This window comes from Nematolebias whitei, chromosome 3 (assembly GCF_014905685.2).
Source record: "Nematolebias whitei isolate Nwh7 chromosome 3, NemWhi1, whole genome shotgun sequence".
In the NCBI taxonomy this organism is placed as follows: domain Eukaryota; kingdom Metazoa; phylum Chordata; class Actinopteri; order Cyprinodontiformes; family Rivulidae; genus Nematolebias; species Nematolebias whitei.
In genome coordinates, this window is record NC_056500.1 from 51068847 (window position 1) to 51091730 (window position 22884).

Consider the following 22884-nt stretch of genomic DNA (forward strand, 5'->3'; position numbering starts at 1 on the left):
AACCACTAGACTGAGGAACAGCTTCTACCCTGAGGCTGTTAGACTCATGAATCTCTAACTAGAATAATCACTGTGAAAAACCATATCATGTTGCTGCTGATCTGTTTCAATGTTGATGTGTTCATGCGTGCACATCTGCTCACAGACTCATGTTCATGTTTGTGCTGATGTTCAATGTTTTATGTTATGAGTGCTTAGTGTATATTTAGTTGATGTTATTCGTAGTTCATATCTTAGATGTTATTACTGTTTTTCTTATACATTTTATTGTAGGATGTAACTGGAACCCCGTGTACATGATTTCGCTCCACCACATGTACCACATGAGGTGCGAATGACAATAAAGAAACTCTGACTCTGACTCTGATATACATATACACATATAGATATATACATATATATATATATACATACAGAACACCATGGACTTTGTAAATAAGGTGAGGGATGTCATCATGGAGACTGATGAAACAATGGTCTCTTTTGATGTCACATCACTCTTAACGTGCATTCCTGTTGATGATGCAGTAGAGGTAGTCAGTTTAAGATTAAAATTAGACACCACTCTGAGCAGCAGGACCACACTTTCCACAGAACAACTGTGTCAACTCTTGAAACTGTGCCTGCAGTCAACCTACTTCACATATGGGGAGCAATATTATAGGCAGAAACATGGGTGTGCTATGGGGTCTCCAGTTTCTCCTATTGTTGCCAACCTGTACATGGAGGAGGTAGAAAAGAGAGCCTTGATGTCCTTTTCAGGGACACCACCAAGTCATTGGTTCAGGTATGTTGATGACACATGGGTTAAAATTAAATCTCAGGAAGTCCAACATTTTACTGACCACATCAACTCTGTGGATAAATACATCAAGTTCACACGAGAAGATGTAAAAAATGGCAGGTTGGCTTTCTTGGACTGTGAGGTCTCAGTCTCTGATAGAGGACATTTGCAAACTGAGGTGTACCGCAAACCCACCCACACAGACCAGTATTTGCAGTTTGACTCCCATCACCCTTTGGAGCACAAGTTAGGAGTCATCAGGACTCTATCACAGAGTAGACAGTGTCCCCACTAGCTCAGGAGCCAGGCAGAAGGAGAAATCCTACACAAGACAGGCTCTAGAGCAATGTGGATATCCTAACTGGGCCTTCCTGAAAGCAGAGAAGAAACTCAAACAGGACTCCAGTCAGCCAACAGGTGAAAAGGAGGAACCCAGACCAGTGGTCATTCCATATGTTGAGGGAGTATCAGAGAAACTGAGACGTTTATTTTCTAAACATAACGTCCCAGTGGCTTTTAAACTCCAAAATACATTACGGCAAAGACTGGTTCATCCCAAAGATCCAGTCCCCCGGCACAAACAGAGTAATATTGTGTATGCTGTTCAGTGTCAGGAGGGCTGTGATCAGTCTTACATCGGGGAAACAAAACAGCCACTGGCCAAAAGGATGGCCCAGCACAGAAGATCAACATCATCAGGACAGGACTCTGCGGTCTATACTCATCTCCAGGCCAGCGGTCACTCTTTCAGGGATGAAGATGTTCACATCCTGGATAGAGAGGAACGATGGTTTGAGAGAGGAGTAAAGGAGGCCATCTTTGTGAAAAGAAATCGTCCATCATTAAACAGGGGTGGAGGCCTCCGGGTTCAACTGTCCCCCTCTTACAATGCTGTGATTGCTAGTATCACTCAGCCCTCTGTGAACAGTAAACAGCCATCAGTGTGCTAATGACCCATTGTTAGGCTGATGGTCCTTCTTGAGCATGTGATCAGCTGGTTTTGGTTGTCAGCAGCAAAACTGGTTGATCCACTCTGAGAAGGTGCTATTTAAGAGACTGAGCTGAATACAGCTCCTCAGACTGAGGAAGTCTCTCGGATGAGAGACGAAACGTTTCTACATTTTTTTGTTGATTTGCTTTGTTTTGTTTTTTTGAATGTCCAGAGGACCAGATTTAACTTTTTTAGATTTTTCTACCTGGATTATTGAGCATGCATCAGGATAGAGTACAGACGACTGCTGAAGATCCTTTGTTTGAAAACGATGACTCCAGAATCCGAATTAAACCTCCGGTACACACGTTTTTGTGTGACCTTACTGAAAAAGGGGTAACAAGAAAGTTCTATTTTTCGCTGCCCCTGGTACAAGTCCTGTCTCATGATGCTCTCCTGGACACAGGAGCTGACATCATTTTAATATCTGCCACACTGTATGAAAAACTACAGTTAGCAACAAATCGTGCTGGCAAATATTTGATCCTTCAGAACTGTTCTATAGAGGTACGACCATACTCTTCTGAAGAAACCACCTTATCCCAGGTGGCATTGATTGAGATTCAGATTGGCCCAATGACTCTTATACACCCCGTATATGTGTCGCAAATGGAATCGATCCCTTTCCTAATAGGACAAGACCTTTTAAACTCGGTTTAAGCCTTTGATCGATTTAAAAAAATCTCAAAGTCTGGGCGCAAGTATGCCAACCGTTATCCATCACTTTCTCTCCAGAAGTAACGTCTCAGTGTGCCACACTGAATACTTCTGATGAAACCAATATCTCCCAACCTGAAAACAACTCAAGAAAATGAGATCCTGCCCCAAACCCAAGTAATTCCAGCCAAACCTGATCAACCGTTGAAGCTAGCACTAGCCCAATGTGAAACGTTCTTGTGTTCGCTGAGCAAATCACCATCCAGTGAATATTACCTCCAAGTGGTTAAAGGTATTAAGGTTCAGGAATCTCAAGTGAATGATGTTGTGCTGTCTCTTTGGACTGACAAGTCCGCCATCAGCCAAGACCTTTATGAGGCCTTAGAGCTTAAACACTCTAACCTCCAAATGGTTAGAAAGACTTTTCATTTCCAAAATGATTTTAGATCGTCTCATACCTTAAAAGCTGTGGGTGTTTGTACCCTCAGGCTTAAATGAAACCATAGAGAACTGAATCACTCATTTCTTGTGGTCCCAGACTTACCACACTCGGTATACATAAGCCGTGACATCCTAGTCCGACTTGGTGTTCGGGTGGACACCATAAATGATGGTGTGTGGTCACTGACAACCGTTCCTCAGGTCACCTCTGTCCCTGATCTAGACAACCTCAGATCAAGACAGACATTTCCTGAAATTCGTCAGGGAACCTCCAACCAACAACTTAAAACCACCTCCGCTTTTGCTCAAAAGCATCTCAATGAAATGACTGAAGGACGCAAAACTTACCATGAAGCCTCACATGAAGAACTTCAAGTGGGGGAGAAGGCCTGGTATTATGTCTTTGCCCCAGTCACTGGACATAAAGCTTCCCAAACCGGAACGCTTGTCCGTAAACTTCTACCAAGGTGGACTGGACCACATCTGATAACGGATAAACTGTCCCCAGTTGTGTACCGTATCAAAATCAGCAAAGGTCTGAAAGAACCTGTCCTTAAGTGGGTTCACCAAAACCAGATCAATCCACACAAAGCTCGAACTAAAACATCAAATGTTAGAGAAGCTTTAGACAACCAAAACATAGGCTAAACAAACTTAAGAAGGTAAAAACCCCTATCCTTCTCAAAGTAGAGCCTTAAATTCACAAACCCACAAACAAATAGGTAAGGCAAAACACCTTAGACCTAATAAGTCAGAGTCAACATAACAATAAACCTTTAAGGAAAAATCTACTTTTCTTGACCACGAGATCAGACTAGAAGTAGAACAACTATCGACTGGGGAAGATTGTAACTTACAAGTGGGGGTTGAATAACTTTGGGGTGCCGATGAGATTATGTGTTGTTTGTGCTCAAACTCAGCTGATCAGTGTGTTAAAAGTTTGGTTTTTAAACTCCACTCAATACTAACCACTGGAGTAATCCACTCCAGCAAACAGAATTATTAGACATAGAAGCCCAACCATCATCTATGTCAGGGGTGTCAAACTTGGTCACAAAAGTGGGCCAAAATTACAAATGTATTTCTAACCAAGGGCCAGTTTCTGTCAATACATTAACTCCAGTCAGATACCGGACATCTTGTCTTGGTTGCAGGTTCCTCAACAAGAGTTTCATTTGACGTTCTGTGTCGCTTTTTCCACATAAAAAAAAAAATCAAAACAAATTTTTCTTGGCGTCAAAGTAGCCATGAGAAGTCAGCACTAAAGACTGCTCAGTCTTTAAATAAAATGAGAAGCAATAAAACACATTTTGTTTTTTAAGATCATCTTGAGGGCCAGCTAGGATGTCAACAAGGGCCATATTTGGCCCCCGGGCCTTGAGTTTGACATGTGTGATCTATGTCTAAGAAGTGTGGAACTCATAAAGACCCATAGTCCCAAACTTCCAATGTTTTTATTTTTCCCAAATTCTCCTATTGCATGTTTAATTCCCATTTAACATTTGATCATTAACCTATACAACCCCTATCCACGGATGCATATACAAAATCAGTGGCGTTAGAGTCCTTATTTTATTATCAGTACCTTTTGATTTAGCGTATTTAACAAAATTAGAACAATTTAGTTGTCAATTTGACATTAGACTTATACGTTTTAAGATTTATTTTACTTATTTGCATTATATAAAAACAAATAGTATACTGAGTTGGCACTAGTCAACAGACGAACCATCCAGTCTACGCCATCATTGACTTAGGTCTACATCATCGTCCTTGGTCTACTTCACCATGCCCTCCAGAGAACATCGTGGATACCAGTTGGAATATTTTTGTTATTGTTTGTGTTTCCCTTTCTATGGATTTATCCTTTGGACTTTGTGGAATACCCTCAACTTCCTGTTTCTTTTTGTGGATTTATCCGTTGAACTTTGTGGAACATTCTCGACTTCCTGTTTCATTCATGGAACTATCAACAGTGACTCTTTCAACACTCCTAAAGCAAGGACGCTATTATGCCCCTTTAGCACTGCCCCTAATAAGCCCCAATTCTGGGCAGCCCGCCATGGACAGAACCCTTTTGCACCAGCACTTTAGTTAGTATTTTTAGCTGATTTGAGGCTGATTCAGGACATCTTTTTGTCCCTGCTTCTCTGGTGGGACCGAGCGAGCTCAGCTGAGCTGAGTACGGACCAAAACGTGAATGCAGGACTCTGATTGGTCAGGGGGAGGAGTCACTGGATCTCAGAAACTTTTCACTGAGCCGCCATTTGCAATTTCTCTGGACACGGAGCAGCGGCTGGATCTATTTTTAGGATTTTAAAAACAATAATGACAATGCCGTGTTTAATTCTGAAGTCCAGGCGTTTTTTGTGTTTGTGACAGACTACAAAATTTGAGCGAGCGGTGTCACCACGGAGGTTCATACGAGCTGCTGAGCTGTTGAATCACGCGAGCCCCAGCCTCGCCTGCTCACAAAGGCCGGATTCGAACCCTGGCAGGCGGGAGGACTGGGATGGAGGGACGGAGGGTGGAAACGTTTTTTTTTTTTTACATTTTATGTATAAAATATGTTTTTTTTATCGGTGAAGATTAAAAATAAATAAACGGTGCCGGCCTTATCGTGAAATCCTGTTTTCCCTTTGACTGTATTAAATAATCTGTTAATTAAAAGTTAATTCAAATGAAAAATCATAAAAAGACTAAATTATTGAATCTCTAAGGAATATTACCCTCCAACATGTTTAAAGAAGAGACACAGCCTTTGGTTCAACATTATTCTAACCCACAGATGTACAAATCACAAAACAAGAATTAAACTTTAAATTAAAGCTTTAAAGCAAAGCTAAACTTTAATTCAAAGCTAAAAATAATCAGTATACAAGAAACAAAATCACAATGAGTGTAAATACATCAAATGATGAAGAAAAATATAGAATTTTAAATATAGATATCCCGATGCATGCTCAATAGTCCAGGTAGAAAAATCTAAAAAAGTTAGTCTGGTCCTCTGGACACAAAAAAACAAAAACAAACAAAAACAAAAATATAATAATATAATAATAATAACAATAATAATAATATAAATAAAGCTGCAAGCAGCATTGAAGGCCCTCGCAGCAAAGCGCCGCTCCGGCCTTACGGCGACCGCGGGAGCTCCAGCAACTCAGCCCGGTCGCCATTGCGAACGCTCACACTCCCGTCCCGTGCCCTTTCACTGGAGTACGCATTCGCCGGACTTTCGACATCAGCGGGCGCCCCAGCAACGCCTCCTTGTCACCTTCGCAAACGCTCTCTTGCCATTCCCGCATGCGTTCACCAGGGTGCGTATATGCCTAAACTTTGCAATCGCCTTCCGCCCATATCAGTATGAGAGGGTGCACAGTTGAGTCATATGTTAAACCACAATATCAATGTGTTTAGACGTGCTCATGATTATGCAGCAAAAATCCGGTTCCGATCGGATGATAATTCACTGAGATATAACTGTTGGAATATCGTAGGGGGCGCACTTGAGTCAAATGTTAAAGAACAATACCAATGTGTCTATAAGTGCTCACTGATCACTCACAATAAATCTGGTTCAGATCAGATGATGTATCACTGAGATATAACAGTTTGAATTATGTGGGGGCACACTTAAGTCAAAAGTAAAACAACAAAACCAATGTGTGTATAAGTGCTCACTAATGATGCACCAAAAATCTGGTCCAGAGCAGATGATGTATCACTGAGATATAACAGTTTGGATGATGTAGGGGGCGCACTTGAGTCAAAAGTAAAAAAAAAAACAATACCAATGTGTCAGGAAATGTTCACAGATGACGCAACAAAAATCTGGTGCAGATCGGATGTTGTGTCACTGAGATATAACAAGTTGAATAATCTAGGGGGCGTACTTGAGTCAAATATTAAACAACCAAACCAATGTGTTAGGAAATGATCACAGATGACGCAACAAAAATCTGGTGCAGATCGGATAATGTATCATTGAGATATAACTTTTAGAATGATGTAGGGGACGCACTGGAGTCAAAATTTTAAAAACATTACCAGTGTGTCTAGAAGTGCTCACTAATGACACACCAAAAAATCTGGTACAGATCGGATGATATATCACTGAGATATAACAGTTCGAATAATGTAGGGGGCGCACTTGAGTCAAATATTAAACAACAATAACAATGTGTCTAAAAATGCTCACAGATGGCGCACCAAAAATCTGGTGCAGATCGGATGATGTATCATTTAGATATAACTGTTGGAATAAGGTAGGGGGTGCACTAAAGTCAAAAGTTAAATAATAATACCAATGTGTCCATAAGTGCTCACTAATGACGCACCATAAATTTGGTGCAGATCGGAAGATACATCAGTAAGATATAACTTGTAGAATAACCTAGGGGGCGCTCAGGAGTCAAATGTTAAACAACAATACCAATGTGTCCATAAGTGCTCACTGACACACCAAAAATAAGGTTCAGATCGGATGTTGTATCACTGAGATATAATTGTAGGAAGAATGTAAGTGGCGCTGTAGAGACTATTGGCCACTTATCATGGATACCTGTTTAAGGGGTGGATAATGATCGATCATAGTGATTTCGGTATACATCGGCTCAAATCTGTGCAATTTAGACCCAAACATATTGCAACGGCGTCAATTCTTAATTCGCCACGCCACCACGCCCACATCCTCCAGCAAAAACGGTTTGCACTTTAAATCAACTCAGCCCATCTTATCTGTATTGTAAGACTGGATCATCCTGATTAGGTCATGGGTGTCAAAAAGAGAGCATTCCAAGAGACTTCCTGTTCTGAGGGGGCGGGACTTTGATGACGTCAAAATATGACCACAGCGGATCGTCGGGCATCCAACAGGGATGAGTCATGCCAAGTTTGGTGCTTTTGGGTCTTTCAATGTGAAAGTTATAGCGTTTTTAAATTTATGGCGTGAAGCGCAAATTTGAGGCCTGGCCACGCTCATTTAACAAAACGAAACCGAAAGTTTTTGATAACTTTTACTCTCCAATGTCTTAATAGCATATTAACCAAGTTTGAAGGCAATCCTTCAAAATCCCTAGGAGGAGTTTGTTAAAATTTGCCATTAGAAACACCCAAAAATGACCCTTGGACCCAAAATGGCAGACTTCCTGTTTGTTTTGGACCAGGGCTCCAAGAGACTTTTTCATAGGTCCTGAGACATGTTCACCGATTTTCAGAATTATCGGTCAAAAAATGACTTGGGCTGAGGTTTTAAAATATTCTAAGGGGCGTTGTGGAGGCTATTGGCCAATTATCATGGCTTCCTGTTCAAGGTGTGGGTAATGATCGATCATACTGATTTTGGTGAACCTCGGTTCAAATCTGTGGAACTTAGAGCCAAACGTATGGCAACGGCATTACGTCTTACTTTGCCACGTCACGACGCCCACATGCTCCAACCAAACTGTCAGTGTTGGAAAGCAAGTTACACCAACATGTCTTCGGTCACTGGACACACTATCATGCTGATCAGGTGATGGGTCATATAGGGACCGTTCAAGGTAAAACATTACACTTCCTGTTGTCAGAGGGTGTGGCTTAAGTGATGTCATGATTTGACCATTCAGTCTTGCAGGGGACCGGATGTGGATCAATCACAGAAGGTTTGATGTCTCACACAGTTTTCATGTAGGAGCTATTAGCGTTTCATTTTTCATGGCGAGATGTCAAATTTGAGGCCTGGCCATGCCCCTTTAACAAAACGAAACCGAAAGCTTTTGATAAGTTTTACTCTCCAATGTCTTATGAGCATATTAACCAAGTTTGAAGGCAATCACTCAAAATCCCTAGGAAGAGTTCATTAAAATTCGCTATTAGAAACGCCCAAAAATGACCCTTTGATCCAAAATGGCCAACTTCCTGTTGATTTTGGACCAGCGCTCCAAGAGACTTTTTTATAGGTCCTGAGAAGATACAGATGTTCACCGAGTTTCAGAATGATCGGTCAAAAAATGGCGTGGGGCTGAGGTTTTAAAATATTCTAGGGGGCGCTATGGAGGCTATTGGCCAATTATCATGGCTTCCTGTTCAAGGGGTGGGTAATGATCGATCATAGTGATTTTGGTGAACCTCTGATCAAATCTGTGGAATTTAGAGCCAAACGTATTGCAATGGCATCACTTCTGAATTCGTCACGCCACCACGCCAACATCCTCCAGCAAAAACAGTTTGCACTCTAAAGCAAGTCAGTCCAACTTGTTATATGTCTTCTAACACAGGAGCATCCTGATTCGATCGAGAGTGTCAGAGAGGGAGCATTCCAAGCAAAAAAAGTGACTTCCTGTTCTGAGGGGGCGGGGCTTTGATGACATCAGAATTTGACCACAGGGGATTGTTGGGCTTTGGACAGGGATGACTCATGCCAAGTTTGGTTCAATTTGGTCTTTCAACGTGAAAGTTATAGCGTTTGAAAATTTATGGCATGAAGCATAACTTTGAGGTCTGGCCCTGCCCCTTCAGCATGCTCCGAAACGAACTGTTTTGATAACTTTTCATCCCCCAAGCCTTCTGACCAAAATGACCAAGTTTGGAAGTGATTGAGCGAAATCCCTAGGAGGAGTTCGTTCAAATTTGCCATGTATGAAAAGTGAAAAACGCCCAAAAATGACAATTTGGCCCAAAATGGCCAACTTCCTGTAGGGTTTAGGGCAAACCTCCAAAAGACTTTTTTTCTTGATTCAGTGGGCTCTACCTATGTACCAAATTTCAGCTCTGTACGACTTACCTGTTGTCCTATCTCACATTAGGGGCGCTGTGGAGTAGTTTGGCCACGCCCACTTTTGATTCCATTAAAGTACTAAAACTTCACGCGGGGGACAATTTGGGGTAAAGTTTGTTGAGTTTTCAGATATGTTAACCCCTCCAAATTAGCGTTTATTTCGACCCAAGAATTAAAATAAACAGCACAATTTCAACAGTCCACCACAGCGCTTAGCTGACAAGGGGGCGTTGTGGAGGCTATTGGCCAATTATCATGACTTCCTATTCAAGAGGTGGATAATGATCAATCATAGTGATTTTGTAGAACCTCGGCTCAAATCTATGGAATTTAGAGCCAAACGTATTGCAATGGCATCACTTCTGACTTTGCCACGCCGCCACGCCCACATTCTCCAGCGAAAACGTTTTGTGCTTTAAAGCAAGTCAGACCATCTTGTTATATGTCTTCTAACACAAGATCATCCTGTTTAGGTCAAGGATGTCAGAGAGGGAGCATTCCAAGCAAAAAAAGTGACTTCCTGTGCTGAGGGGACGGGGCTTTGATGATGTCAGAAGATGACCACAGAGGATTGTCGGGCATCGGACAGGGATGGCTTAAGCCAAGTTTTGTGTATTTTGTTCTTTCAATGTGAAAGTTATAGCATTTGGAAATTTATGGCGTGAGGTGTAACTTTGAGGCCTGGCCACGCCCCTTCAACATATATGAAAATGCTATTTTTTTGATAACTTTTATTTCCCAACGTCTTAAGGTCAAATCCACCAAGTTTGAAGGCAATCTCTCAAAATGCCTAGGAGGAGTTTGTTAAAATTTCCCATGTATGAAAAGTGAAAAATGCCCAAAAATGACCCTTTGACCCAAAATGGCCAACTTTCTGTTGGGTTTAGGGCACACCTACAAGAGACTTTTTTTCTTGGTTCAGCAAGTTCTACCTATGTACCAAATTTCTGCTCTCTAGGATGTACCAGTTGTCCTATCTCACGTTAGGGGGTGCTGTGGAGCAGTTTGGCCACGCCCACTTTTGGTTCCATTAAAATACTAAAATTTCACACGGGGGACAATTTTTGGTAATGTTTGGTGAGTTTTCAGATATGTTAACCCTTCCAAATTAGCAATTCTTTCGGACCAAGAAACGTAATAATAAGAAACGGAGCAACAGAACAATTACAATAGGCCTTCGTAGCGCTTCGCTGCTCGGGCCTAATAATAATATTCAGCTCAGTCTTTTATAACTAGCTATGAGCTGAATACAGCACCTCAGACTGAAGAAGTCTTTCGAATGAAAGAACAAACAGTTTTACTTTTTTTGTTTGTTTATTTTGTTTTTTGAACGTCCAGAGGACCAGACTAACTTTTTTAGATTTAAATATAAATGTTTTTGTAGAATCTGGTTCATCAGATTTAATTCAGTTCAGTTTATTTATACAGCACCAAGTCACAACAGAAGTCGTCTCAGGGCACTGAACAGAAATATTCATATATAAAATAAGTTAACAGAAATATTCATATATAAAAATAATAATTTAATAATATTTATCTGAGGAGCACACTGCTTTGAGTAACTCATAGTAGAACTCTCATTAGCAGGACTTGGATTCTGGACACGCCTCCAGAATCGGTCCTAAAGTGCAGGTGCAAATCCAGGCTGAGCTGAGCCAGGCTGAGCAGGGGTGTGCAGGGCTGAGCAGAGATGGGGATGATTAGGGGCAGTGCAAAAGGGGCAAAAGTTGCGATTCACCAACAAGGTACCCAAGTTGTAAATCGCAAGTGGGGGAATGTAGCATCCATCCTTCCAAGAACCTTAAGACAAATGTCCTCAGAGACACTACGTCTCCCCTACCCCCTCCTTTCCTAATAATCTGGGACAGATACTGGCATCCTTGAGGATGTAATTGCTCTGTTGCTCCGTTTCTTATTATTACGTTTCTTGGTCCGAAAGAATTGCTAATTTGGAAGGGTTAACATATCTGAAAAAACCAAGATGGCGCCGGTGTGTAGGGCTGCCCGTCTCTCTTGGATTTCTGATGGTGAGTCCAGCGCCCTGGTGGAACTACTCCCTCCGGACTGTGTATGTTTCAATGCCCCGCGGCCATCAGGTCGGCGCGGGGGGGATTATTAACAGTTTTTAAAGCAAACTTTGCGTGTAAACAGTTGTCCATCCCGGTGTCCCGCGCCAGCTTCGAGCTGAGCGCCTTTGAACTTGGACACTCTCCTCCGGTCCTGTGCGCGCTCATCTACCGCCCACCTCGTTCTAAGGACTTCATAAATGAATTCTCTGACTTTTTGGCTGATATCACACAGAGATACACTCACTTTTTGCTTATTGGTGACTTTAATTTGCATGTGTGTTGTCAGGAGAAGCCCTTAGTGAAGGACTTTCTGGATTTATTGGACTCTTTTAATTTAGCTCAGCAGGTGAGCGGCCCCACCCAAGAACATGGTCACACGCTGGACCTCGTTTTAACACGCGATGTCTCTGTTTCTAATTTGAAAATCGGTGACAATGTTTTTTCAGATCACATGCCTGTATTGTTTGACTTCACCCCCCCTTGTCATACTGCTAAGACGTGCGTTCCTGCACGTACGCGTTCTATTAACCATTTCACTGCTGCTCGTTTTAATGAAGGTTTTAATTCTGAGAGGATTGAACAGCTCTCGGTGTCTCTTACTACTGAGGAGCTAACCTCTCAGTTCAACTCTGCCTGTTTAAATGTTCTGGACCGTGTTGCTCCCCTTAAGACCAGAAAAACAAAACTTAAATCAGAGCCTTGGCTGAATGACGTCACGCGAGCCGTTAGGCGGCAGTGTCGCAGAGCTGAACGAAAGTGGAGGAAGGACAGGCTCCAGGTGTCTTTTCAAATGTTAAGGGAGAGTTGGCGTCACTGTCAGAAAACCGTTAAAGCTGCCAAATGTAAATTCTTTTCTGATTTAATTGTCTCCAACTCCCACAACCCCCGAGTTCTCTTCTCCACCCTGAACTCAGTTCTACACCTCAGTGAGCCTTCACCTCTGGAAGCCTCAACTGAGCTGTGTGAGAACTTCCTCCATTTCTTTTTAGAAAAAGTGGCAAACACCCGGGCACTCATTTCTCCACCAGCTCATGATCTGTCCATCCCATCTCAGTGTGTGGCTGTGTTTGACCACTTTGAGCCCATCTCTCTGTCCTCTCTGGAGCAGGTAATGTGCAGCATGAAGCCATCTGGTTCCCCCTTTGATGTGGTCCCCCCTCGACTACTAAAGGAAGTTTTTCCTACCCTGGGTCCTTTTATTCTCTCTATTCTGAATAGCAGTTTATCCTCAGGTGTGGTGCCAAAGACTTTTAAACATGCTGCTGTCCAGCCCCTCCTGAAAAAACCTAACCTTGACCCCTCAGTCATGTCCAACTTCCGGCCTGTCTCCAGACTCCCATTCACCTCTAAACTACTGGAAAAAATTGTGGAGTCTCAGTTGAAACAGTTTTTGGGGGATCACGCTATCCTTGAGTTATTCCAATCTGGCTTCAAATCTCTCCATAGCACTGAAACTGCTCTACTGAAGGTTTTTAATGACATTTTCATATCCACAGACGCAGGTGATTCTGTGCTGCTTGTCCTATTGGACCTTACATCTGCTTTTGACACCATCGACCACAATATCCTCATTTCTAGACTGGAGCAGTGGGTGGGCATCACAGGGTCAGCCCTTAAATGGTTTGGGTCCTACCTCTCTGACAGAACCTTCTGTGTCAATATCAAAGATTTTAGTTCGGCATCGACCGCACTCCAGTGGGGGGTACCGCAGGGGTCCATCCTCGGTCCCCTTCTCTTTTCTTTATACCTGCTGCCACTAGGTGCTATCTTCCGCAAACACGACATACCCTTTCATTTCTATGCCGATGATTGCCAAATTTACTTCCCACTGAGGCACAGAGGCACACGCTCTATTCAGCCTCTTCTTGACTGCCTGGCTGACATCCGGGACTGGATGGCTTTAAACTTCTTAAGCTTCAATGAGAAGAAGTCTGAAGTCATGCTGTTCCATCCCAGTGGCTCACTCATGAACCATGACATTGACCTTTTCTCTCTAGCCCCGCTAGAGAAACAAAAGGTGACTAATCTGGGGGTGATAATGGACCCGTCCTTAAAACTCAACAGTCACGTAAACATGATGGTCAAATCCTGTTTTTTTCAGCTGAGACGGCTGTCTAAGCTGAAGCCTATACTCAACAAAAAGAACCTCGAGACAGTGATCCACGCCTTCATAACATCTAGGCTTGATTACTGCAATTCACTTCTGTTTGGAATCAGTCAGTCTTCCATTGCTCGTCTACAACTGGTCCAAAATGCTGCAGCCCGATTTTTAACTGGTACAGGCTATAGAGAGCACATCACGCCAGTTTTGGCCTCCCTGCACTGGCTACCCATTCACCTTCGGATCCTTTTCAAAATTCTAATGTACGTTTTTAAATCACTGAACAGTTCCGCCCCATCCTATCTCACTGATCTTCTGCAGCCATATGTCCCACCGCGCTCTCTGAGGTCAGCAGACCAGATGCTTCTCTCAGTCCCAGAAACCCGTCGTAAGCTCAGAGGTGACAGGGCTTTCTCTGTTGCAGGTCCACGACTGTGGAATGAGTTGCCACTGAGTGTCCGGCAGGCTCCCACACTCTCAGTCTTTAAGTCTCGCTTGAAGACCCACTTCTATTCGCTTGCCTTTAACACGGTGTGATTTGTTTTGGTCCGGTCTGTTCTCTACTCTGTTGGCCATTTTAGTTAGCTTCTGCTGCTATTTGTATCTGTATTTCTATTTTATGTTTTCCTGTCTGCTGTGCATGTTTGGTTCTTTCGTACAGCACTTTGGTTGGCCTTGTTGCTGTTTTAAGTGCTATATAAATAAATTGGTATGGTATGGTATGGTATCCTGCTCTGTCACAGGAAGTTTCTTTGTTAACCTTTTGTGTGTGTGTTAAAATCTACGTTGGGACCACCCTGACATGTTGCATGATTCTGGACACCCTTCGTGTAATTCACCTTCTGTGTTGAGTCACCAGACTTTGAGACTCCTGAAGAAGGGTCTTGATCAAAGAGCTTCACTTGGCCTTATCAACAGAGACTAGTCGCCCTGACAGTAAAGGAAGTTAACTCCCTAGTTGAAGTTCTGATTCAAAGAAACCCATTTTGTTTGTATCAGCATGGTGTCACACATCCTTAACAAAGGGTCATTGTATTATCTTTTCTGAAGAACTTTGAGAAGGGAGATTTTAATTACATTAATTATACAGTGGGATACTCCTACTGTAAGAAACCCTCTGATTGGTTAAAAGTTAAGGGGCCCGTCTTCCTGGGGCCAGGTTTACTGAACATAGAGGGAGTTGCAAGATGGCAGCCGATGAGGAAAGTTGACTTTGGATCATCAGCTGAGCTGAGCAGATGGAATGAATGGTTGTGGAGAGTTGATGAGACTCTCTGAGAAACAACAGCCATATGATGGAAGACATGACCAGCTGAGAGATGGTGGACATCCTGAAAAATCTCAAACACCCTGGAGCTAAAGGTACAAGCCCAACAAACCGCAGCTCTGAGAAACGACATCTTTCTTGGGACAGCGGGCCACCATTTTCCTTCATGTATCCGCTGTGATAATGAGAGATGAACATCTTCCTTCTGATGAGAGGACCACGAAACAGTGCCAACTGAGTTTGTATAGATAATTTAATTCATGAATCTGAGATAAACTTATCTAAATTTTAACGTTAAGAGCTAGACCTTAGTCCAAATTGAATCAAATCTCCTTCTTAAAGTCCTCAGATTTATGCCATTTACTTTCTAAAATAATATTATTGGTTCATATTCATATTCAATATTTGCCATAATTTTCATGTCATAATTCAAACTGAAAATAAACATTACAGAATTGTATTTAAATTACGGATTCTTCGAGTTTTCTTCAAGGGATAGGAATTAAGTTCGCTACAAGAACTCATGGTTTATATATGTTTGAGGTGAGGCCAGTCCAGAGTAATGCCTGTTAAAGGGTACGGGTTTGACCGGACCAGAAGTCCATTACCCTGTACATGTATTCCCCTACACCGGTAAAACAGAAAGTGTCCAACAAGATTTTAAACCGTCATTTCTGTTTTGATATTAGGTTCGGGTCCGCATGAGACATAATTTTGGTCCGCATTCGGACCAAGGTCCGACTATTAGTGATCTCTGCTCTACATGCTTCAGAACAACACATTCAAAAACTGCTAGAATAAAATGGATTCCATTACCTGATCTCCCCATTTCCAGTCAACTCCCCTCATGACTCTGGTGCCAATCTTCATCATGGAAGCCAGCTCTGGACCAGAAGCAGGTAAAAGAGTGGGAGCCGCCTCCTTTCGGGATTCTTCCAGCACTGTGGCTGAGCCTCCATGTACACATGAACTGAGGTCCTCCTCACTGCTGTCCGTGCTGGGTCCTAAAAACAGGTACAGAACAAAAGAGTCATCCATAAATCCATAGAGAAAGATTCCAAGCCTGTATGTATGAAACAGGACAACACTCACCTATGAGCTTGAGTAAACTCTGTGTGAGGGCCAAAAGGCCAGAATTAAGCAGGAGACTAAGGCTATTAGACCCGTGTTTCAGTGACAGCATATGTATCATGGACAGAAGGAAGCGGGCTTGTGGAATGGTGCCAAGACTTGGTCCTGCTGGGTTCTCATTGGTTATGGTCTGTAAGGGGACAGGCTGCACACCTGGTGTAAAAACAGGCAATGCATATTAATAATTTCTAAAACTATATACAGTATTTAAGATGAACAGGGCAAGAAAAACGGGGATAATTTCCTACCACTCACCTAGTTCTTTGAACCGGGCGCTTGATTCTAGAAGGATTTTGCGAACATTCTGGATAGACCAAGAATACAACTTCCCAAATGTCACTTCCAAAAGAAGTCGATTGAAGGGAGGGATCAGATCTACATCCTTAAGGCAGTCAGACAAGGGCTCTCTGAAAAGAGAAATTACATTACAAGGTTTAATACTTCAACAATGAACTCCATCTAAAATACAGCTATGATTATACTATTATTCAGACTTTTTGTTAGCCTAAGTAACCAGTAACAGTACTGTAACATTAAACATGATGCCTACAGCATTAATCTAATACAATATACTTTTATTTCAATTCATAGCACATTCCACGATCCTAGTGACCTACCCAATGTTGGTCCCTTCAGGTATGACCCTTTGCCAGCCACAGAGCATTGCATACTGCACAGATGGTAGCAGGAAGCCTTTAGAGGCCAACTTCAACATGGTGTCAATGCCGTCAAGCCTCACTTCAGCCCTTTCCAACTGAGATGAAACAGAGTTAACAAATAGGTGCCCTGTTAGCACAATAGGGACCTTCAAGTGACATTAGGAAATGTGATTTGTCCATACATGATCAGCTAAGTAAACTGAACACTCTAAGCTAAGGCAATATATCAAAATTGTATTGTCATCGCAATAGCAACACCAAGATTACACAAACTGCATGCAAACAAACAATCATTTGGCCTTCAGATGGACCTGCACTGCTATAAATGTCCCCATCTATTTTAGGTTAAAATGTTAAAGCACAGAGAGTGTCATGGGCATATGACAAGAGAGAGAGAGTTAAAGTGAGAAAAATGTATGAATATTGGAGTTGATGTAGTCATCGCAATATTTAACAATGGGTGTCTACTTACAGCACAGGCATTAAAAAATATGTATTTACATTGCTAAAATAAAATCCATTTCCCTTTTATTTTTGTCTGCTGTGGCATGCTCTTTTGAATATCTGCAGCCCAAAGTACATTGATCTGTCAAATAAGTTTGGTTGAGGCGCAAGATGGCTGCGATTTAATAAGCTGCATTCTGCCAGGCTCCCGTCAGCCCTGCTTGAAAAGCTGCCTTTTATAATTTTATTCTTGCTGCCTCCGCGTTGGATTCTTCCTCTGAGATCGGCATTGTCACAGGATTAATTTGACGGATGTGTAACATGGCCTCTGAATTAAAAAATAAAAAATCTAAAATGGCAGGGTCTTTGTCCACGCTGTCTGTTGACACAGCTGCAGCCTTGGACTACGGTGCTGCAGGAGCAGGTGTGTCTGCCCTGCCATCGCAAGACTCTAGAGAAACAGTCGAGTCGGCTCTGAAGTCAGACATTCTGGTTTCAATTAAATCTGACGTCACGGCGATAATTAGGATGGAGATGAAGGCATCTCTGACAGATTATTTTAATTTCATTAAGAGCAAACTGCAGGCAGTCAGAGGGTAGGTTGCTGGTAACACCACAGCCTTCAGAGCAGAGTTTGGCCAAGTGAAGCTAAGTGTAACAGAGGCTGAAAATGGACTGTTTTTATGCTCAGATGAGATGGGGGCTCAGTGTGGGACTATAGTGGTAGATGGGCTGAGAAAAAGGCTCAAATCTGTGGAAGGGAATTTGAAACAGAACAATATTAGGATCATTGGAGTTTCTGAATCACCGGGCTCATGCACACCACAGTGATAGCTAAGATGCTAACGGCTGGGCAAGTCACCGCTGACCGACCACGTGTACCTAAAGCCAGACATGAGAGGCTTGGATGATAAATCAAGACTCATCGTGGCCAAGCAGCATTTTTCTCATGATTGTTTGGAGATATTACAACGAGCACGCAGTGGTGGCACGATCCACTTCAAAGAATCATCCATATTCATCTCAGCTGATTAGCCCTCGAGCATGGCAAAGGCATGAGCAGCGTTTACAAAGGTGAGGCGACACCTGCGGAACCAACCAGTTGTCTGGTGTGGACATGTTTTTCCTGCACGGCTTCATATTTTTTGAATTTATTTATAGTTTAAAATGAATATGCCACATGTTAACAGAGACAAAAGTTCTGAATGAAAAGGAGTAGTCTGAAAAAAATATATAAAATATATATATATATATATATATATACATACTGTATATATGGTCTAGCCCTTCTCCCAAAAGTCAGTCTACTACACCACAAGCAATCAAGCATTAATCAGCCATCACAAACAAATCTTTGAACACAAAACAGGCAATGTGTATATATAAAGGAAAAATGTATTGCACATGGAGGGATGGAATAAAAGCTAAGGTATATGTCAAGAGGAATGTCATTCTAGTTACGGATGGCAAGAACAGAAAGAAAACATTGGAACGGCCTCCCTCAAACAGCATACTACTTAAGCTTGTGTTTGACTCAATATTTGGCTATTAGGTCCTATAATAACTTATAACTTCCGGTAAGATGGCGCCCGTGTACATGGCTTGCAATCCACCTCTGCTGATGGTGTTCGGATTATTTTTGTTTTGTTCGTTGTTTATCTGTGGCATAAATTCACTCCTGATGTATGACCGACAACAGCTTCTGGATATTCGTTTTTCTGTCACCAATGTCGCTTATTTGGACCATTATCAGTGTACCTCTGGACCCCCCCTCCTCCCCCCCTGCTGGCGGACGTGCCAGCTTACCTCCGCTGGGCTCCTCACTTGCCTGTCCGGAGACATCGCTTCAGACACTGGAGAAAACGTGCTGGTCAGCTGGTGAAGCTTAAAGCTCTGCGCGCTGCATCTTCCTCTTCAGCTAGTAGTCATGGTTTCCATCGCCAGCTTCCCGCGTGCCCAGACCAGGTAAACAATGGGAGTTGTCGGCCGGAGGGGCTGTTATTGAAAACCTGAGGCCACTGGCGCGCTAACTCCACCGCTGCTGGGTCCACTTTGGACAGTATCCGGATTTGTTTGGCCAACGCAAGATCTATTATCAACAAAACTTTTATCCGCAGGGATTACTTTCATGATTTGGACTTTTTCTGCATCACAGAGACTTGGATGTCTCTGGGTGAGACCAGCGCCTTGACAGAATTATTGCCACAGAACAGTCTGTATTCTAACACACCGCGGCCATCAGGCCGGTGCGGTGGTGGATTATTAACAATATTTAAATCAACTTTTGACTGTAAACAACTGCCCTTTGAGCTGAACATCTTTGACCTCGGCCATTGGCCTCCGACGTTATTTGCACTCGTCTACCGCCCACCTCGCTCTAAGGATTTCATAAATGAGTTTTCTGACTTCTTGGCTGAAATCATACCAAAATATAATCATGTTTTCATTATTGGGGACCTTAATTTGCAAGTGTGCTGTCAGGAGAAGCCATCGGTTAAGGACTTCTTAGATTTATTGGACTCATTTAATCTAACTCAGCATGTAAACGGTCCCACCCAAGAGCGTGGACATACACTGGACCTTCCAAAAAAGTTCAATCTGGTCCTCTGGACATTCAAAAAAAATTTTTTTCATTCAAGATGACATTTTTTTGAATTTCCAGAGAACCAGATTGAACTTTTGTGGATTTTTCTACCTGGAGTATTGAGCATGCATCAGGATACACTTGACCTTGTTTTAACACGTGATGTGACTGTTAGTAATCTTGTTATTGGTGATAATGTTTTTTCAGACCACATGCCAATCCAGTTTGAGTTCACCCTCCCCCATCTAACTCCTATGTCGTGCATTCCTGCACGTCGCAGTCGGACAATTAACCATTTCACTGCCGCACGCTTCACAGATGTTTATAACTCTGAAATGATAACTCAGTCCCCGGTGTTTCTCACCACCACTGAGGAGCTGACATCCCAGTTCAACTCTGTCTGCTTAAAGACTCTGGACCATGTCACTCCTGTTAAAACCAAAAAATCAAAACTCAGAGCAGAACCTTGGCTGAGTGACGTCATCAAGGCCGTTAGGCAGCAATGTAGGAGGGTGGAGCGAAAGTGGAGGAAAGACAGGCTGCAGGTCTCTTTTCAAATACTTAAAGAGAGTTGGTGCGGTTATCAGAAAGCAGTAAAAGCTGCTAAATCCAAATACATCTCTGATATAATTACCTCAAACTCTCACAACCCACGTGTCCTCTTCTCCACCCTAAACTCTGTTCTCCACCTCACTGAACCATCACCTCTGGAAGCCTCGACTGAGCTGTGCGACAACTTCTTACTTTTTTTTTTTTTGTAAAAATTGAGATCACCAGGGCTCTCATTTCCCCTCCAACTCATGACCCATCCATCCCACCTCAGTCTGTAGCTCTATTTGACCATTTTGAACCCACCACTATCTTCTCTAGAGCAGGTCATGTGCAGCTTGAAACCTTCTGGTTCCCCCTTTGATGTGGTCCCCCCTTGACTACTAAAGGAGGTTTTTCCCACTCTAGGTTCGTCCATTCTTGATATAGTAAATAGTAGTTTATCCACAGGCGTGGTGCCAAAATCCTTTAAACATGCTGCTGTCCAGCCTCTCCTGAAAAAACCAAACCTTGACCCCTCTGTCGTGTCCAACTTCCGGCCTGTCTCCAAACTCCCATTTGTTTCTAAAGTACTGGAGAAAATAGTCGAGTCCCAGTTGAAGTGCTTCCTGGAAGGTCACACCATCTTAGAGCTTTTCCAATCTGGCTTTAAACCTCTCCACAGCACTGAAACTGCCCTGCTGAAAGTCTTTAACAGCATCTTCAGATTTACAGATACCGGTGATTCTGTGCTGCTTGTCCTGTTGGACCTCACAGCCGCCTTTGACACCATCAACCATGAGATCCTCATTACTAGGTTGGAGCAGTGGGAGGGCGTCACAGGATCAGCCCTCTATTGGTTCAGATCTTACATCGCTGACAGATCCTTTTGTGTATCCATCAAGGATTTTAGTTCCGCAGAGGCAGAGCTTAAATGGGGGGTTCCGCAGGGGTCCATCTTGGGTCCCCTCCTTTACGCTTTATACCTGCTGCTGCTTGGTGCCATTTTCTGAAAACACAACATGCCCTTCCACTTCTATGCCGATGACTGTCAAATTTACTTTCCCCTAAGACACAATGGTACATGCTCTATTCAACCGCTGCTCGACTGCCTGGCTGACATCAGGGACTGGATGGCTTTAAACTTCTTACGTTTCAATGAAAAGAAGTCTGAAGTCATGTTGTTCCCTCCCAACAACACGATCACAAACCACTGCATCGACCTCTCCACTCTAACCCTGTCAGAAAAACAGAGTCACTAATCTAGGCGTGATAATGGACCCTTCCCTGAAACTTAATAATCATGTAAACATGATTGTTAAATCCTGTTTCTTCCAAATGAGGCGACTGTCTAAACTGAAATCCATATTGTCCAAAAATAACCTGGAGACAGTAATACATGCATTCATTACATCTAGGCTTGATTATTGCAATTCACTCCTGTTTGGTATCAGTCAGTCTTCTATAGCACAACTACAACTGGTCCAGAATGCAGCAGCCCGATTTTTAACCAGTACAGGCAAAAGAGAGCACATTACCCCAGTTTTGGCCTCACTGCACTGGTTACCGGTTCACTTTCGAATCCAGTTCAAAATACTCATGTATGTCTACAAATCACTGAACAGTGTCCCCCCCGCCCCCCCATCTCTCTGAACTGCTACAACCGTATGTCCCACCGCGTTCCCTGAGGTCAGCGGACCAGTTGCTCCTCACAGTTCCAGGATCTCGTCTTAAGCGCAGAGGTGACAGGGCCTTCTCTGTAGCAGGACCAAGACTTTGGAACGAGTTACTTCTGCTTGTCAGACAGGCCCCCTCCCTCTCGGTTTTCAAGTCCCGTTTAAAAACCCACTACTATTCAGTAGCTTTCAACACAAGATGATCTGTGTTTGAATCTGTATGTTCGACACTGGTTTGTCATCATTATCTGCATCGTTTTTTTTTTATGTCTATATTCTGATTTACTTCATTTTGTATTTTGCTTTGTGTGTTACCTGTTGTTTTGTCTGTACAGCACTTTGGTTGGCCTTGTTGCTGTTTTAAGTGCTCTATAAATAAAGTGATATGGTATGGTATAATGGCGGTATGTACACCATTTTAGTTGTATTGAAGGGCAGTTGTACAATGTTAACACTCTGAATTGATTACCGTAAATTCTGGTATATAGTAAGCACCCTAATATGGGAGCTTTTTTTTTTTCCTTCCTTTTTTAGGCACACGTTTGATGTTTACGGTAATACTGGCATATTTTGTTGTTTCCTTTTATGGTTTTTAACTACTATTACTCATATCATACATGGGCAGACAGGAGCTCAGTAGGTTTGATTGTGTTCTCTAGGGCGTTGGTCCCCAATCCCCAGCTGCGGACCGATACTCATAACCAATATCTATTAGTAAAAAAGTTGCAGGAACACGTATATGGAGATATATATATATATATATATATATATATATATATATATATATATATA

At 42.6% G+C, this 22884-nt stretch overlaps 1 protein-coding gene across 1 annotated transcript in view; it reads right to left on the minus strand.

Annotated features, from left to right (window-relative positions):
- Window positions 1-22884, minus strand: part of herc2 (HECT and RLD domain containing E3 ubiquitin protein ligase 2) — a gene marked incomplete in the record, with an annotated part of 472599 nt that overhangs the window by 256451 nt on the left and 193264 nt on the right. The window contains 4 exon segments of the mRNA XM_037698316.1: window positions 15887-16074; window positions 16163-16354; window positions 16457-16608; window positions 16819-16955. Of these exon segments, the coding sequence (XP_037554244.1) occupies window positions 15887-16074; window positions 16163-16354; window positions 16457-16608; window positions 16819-16955 (669 nt within the window).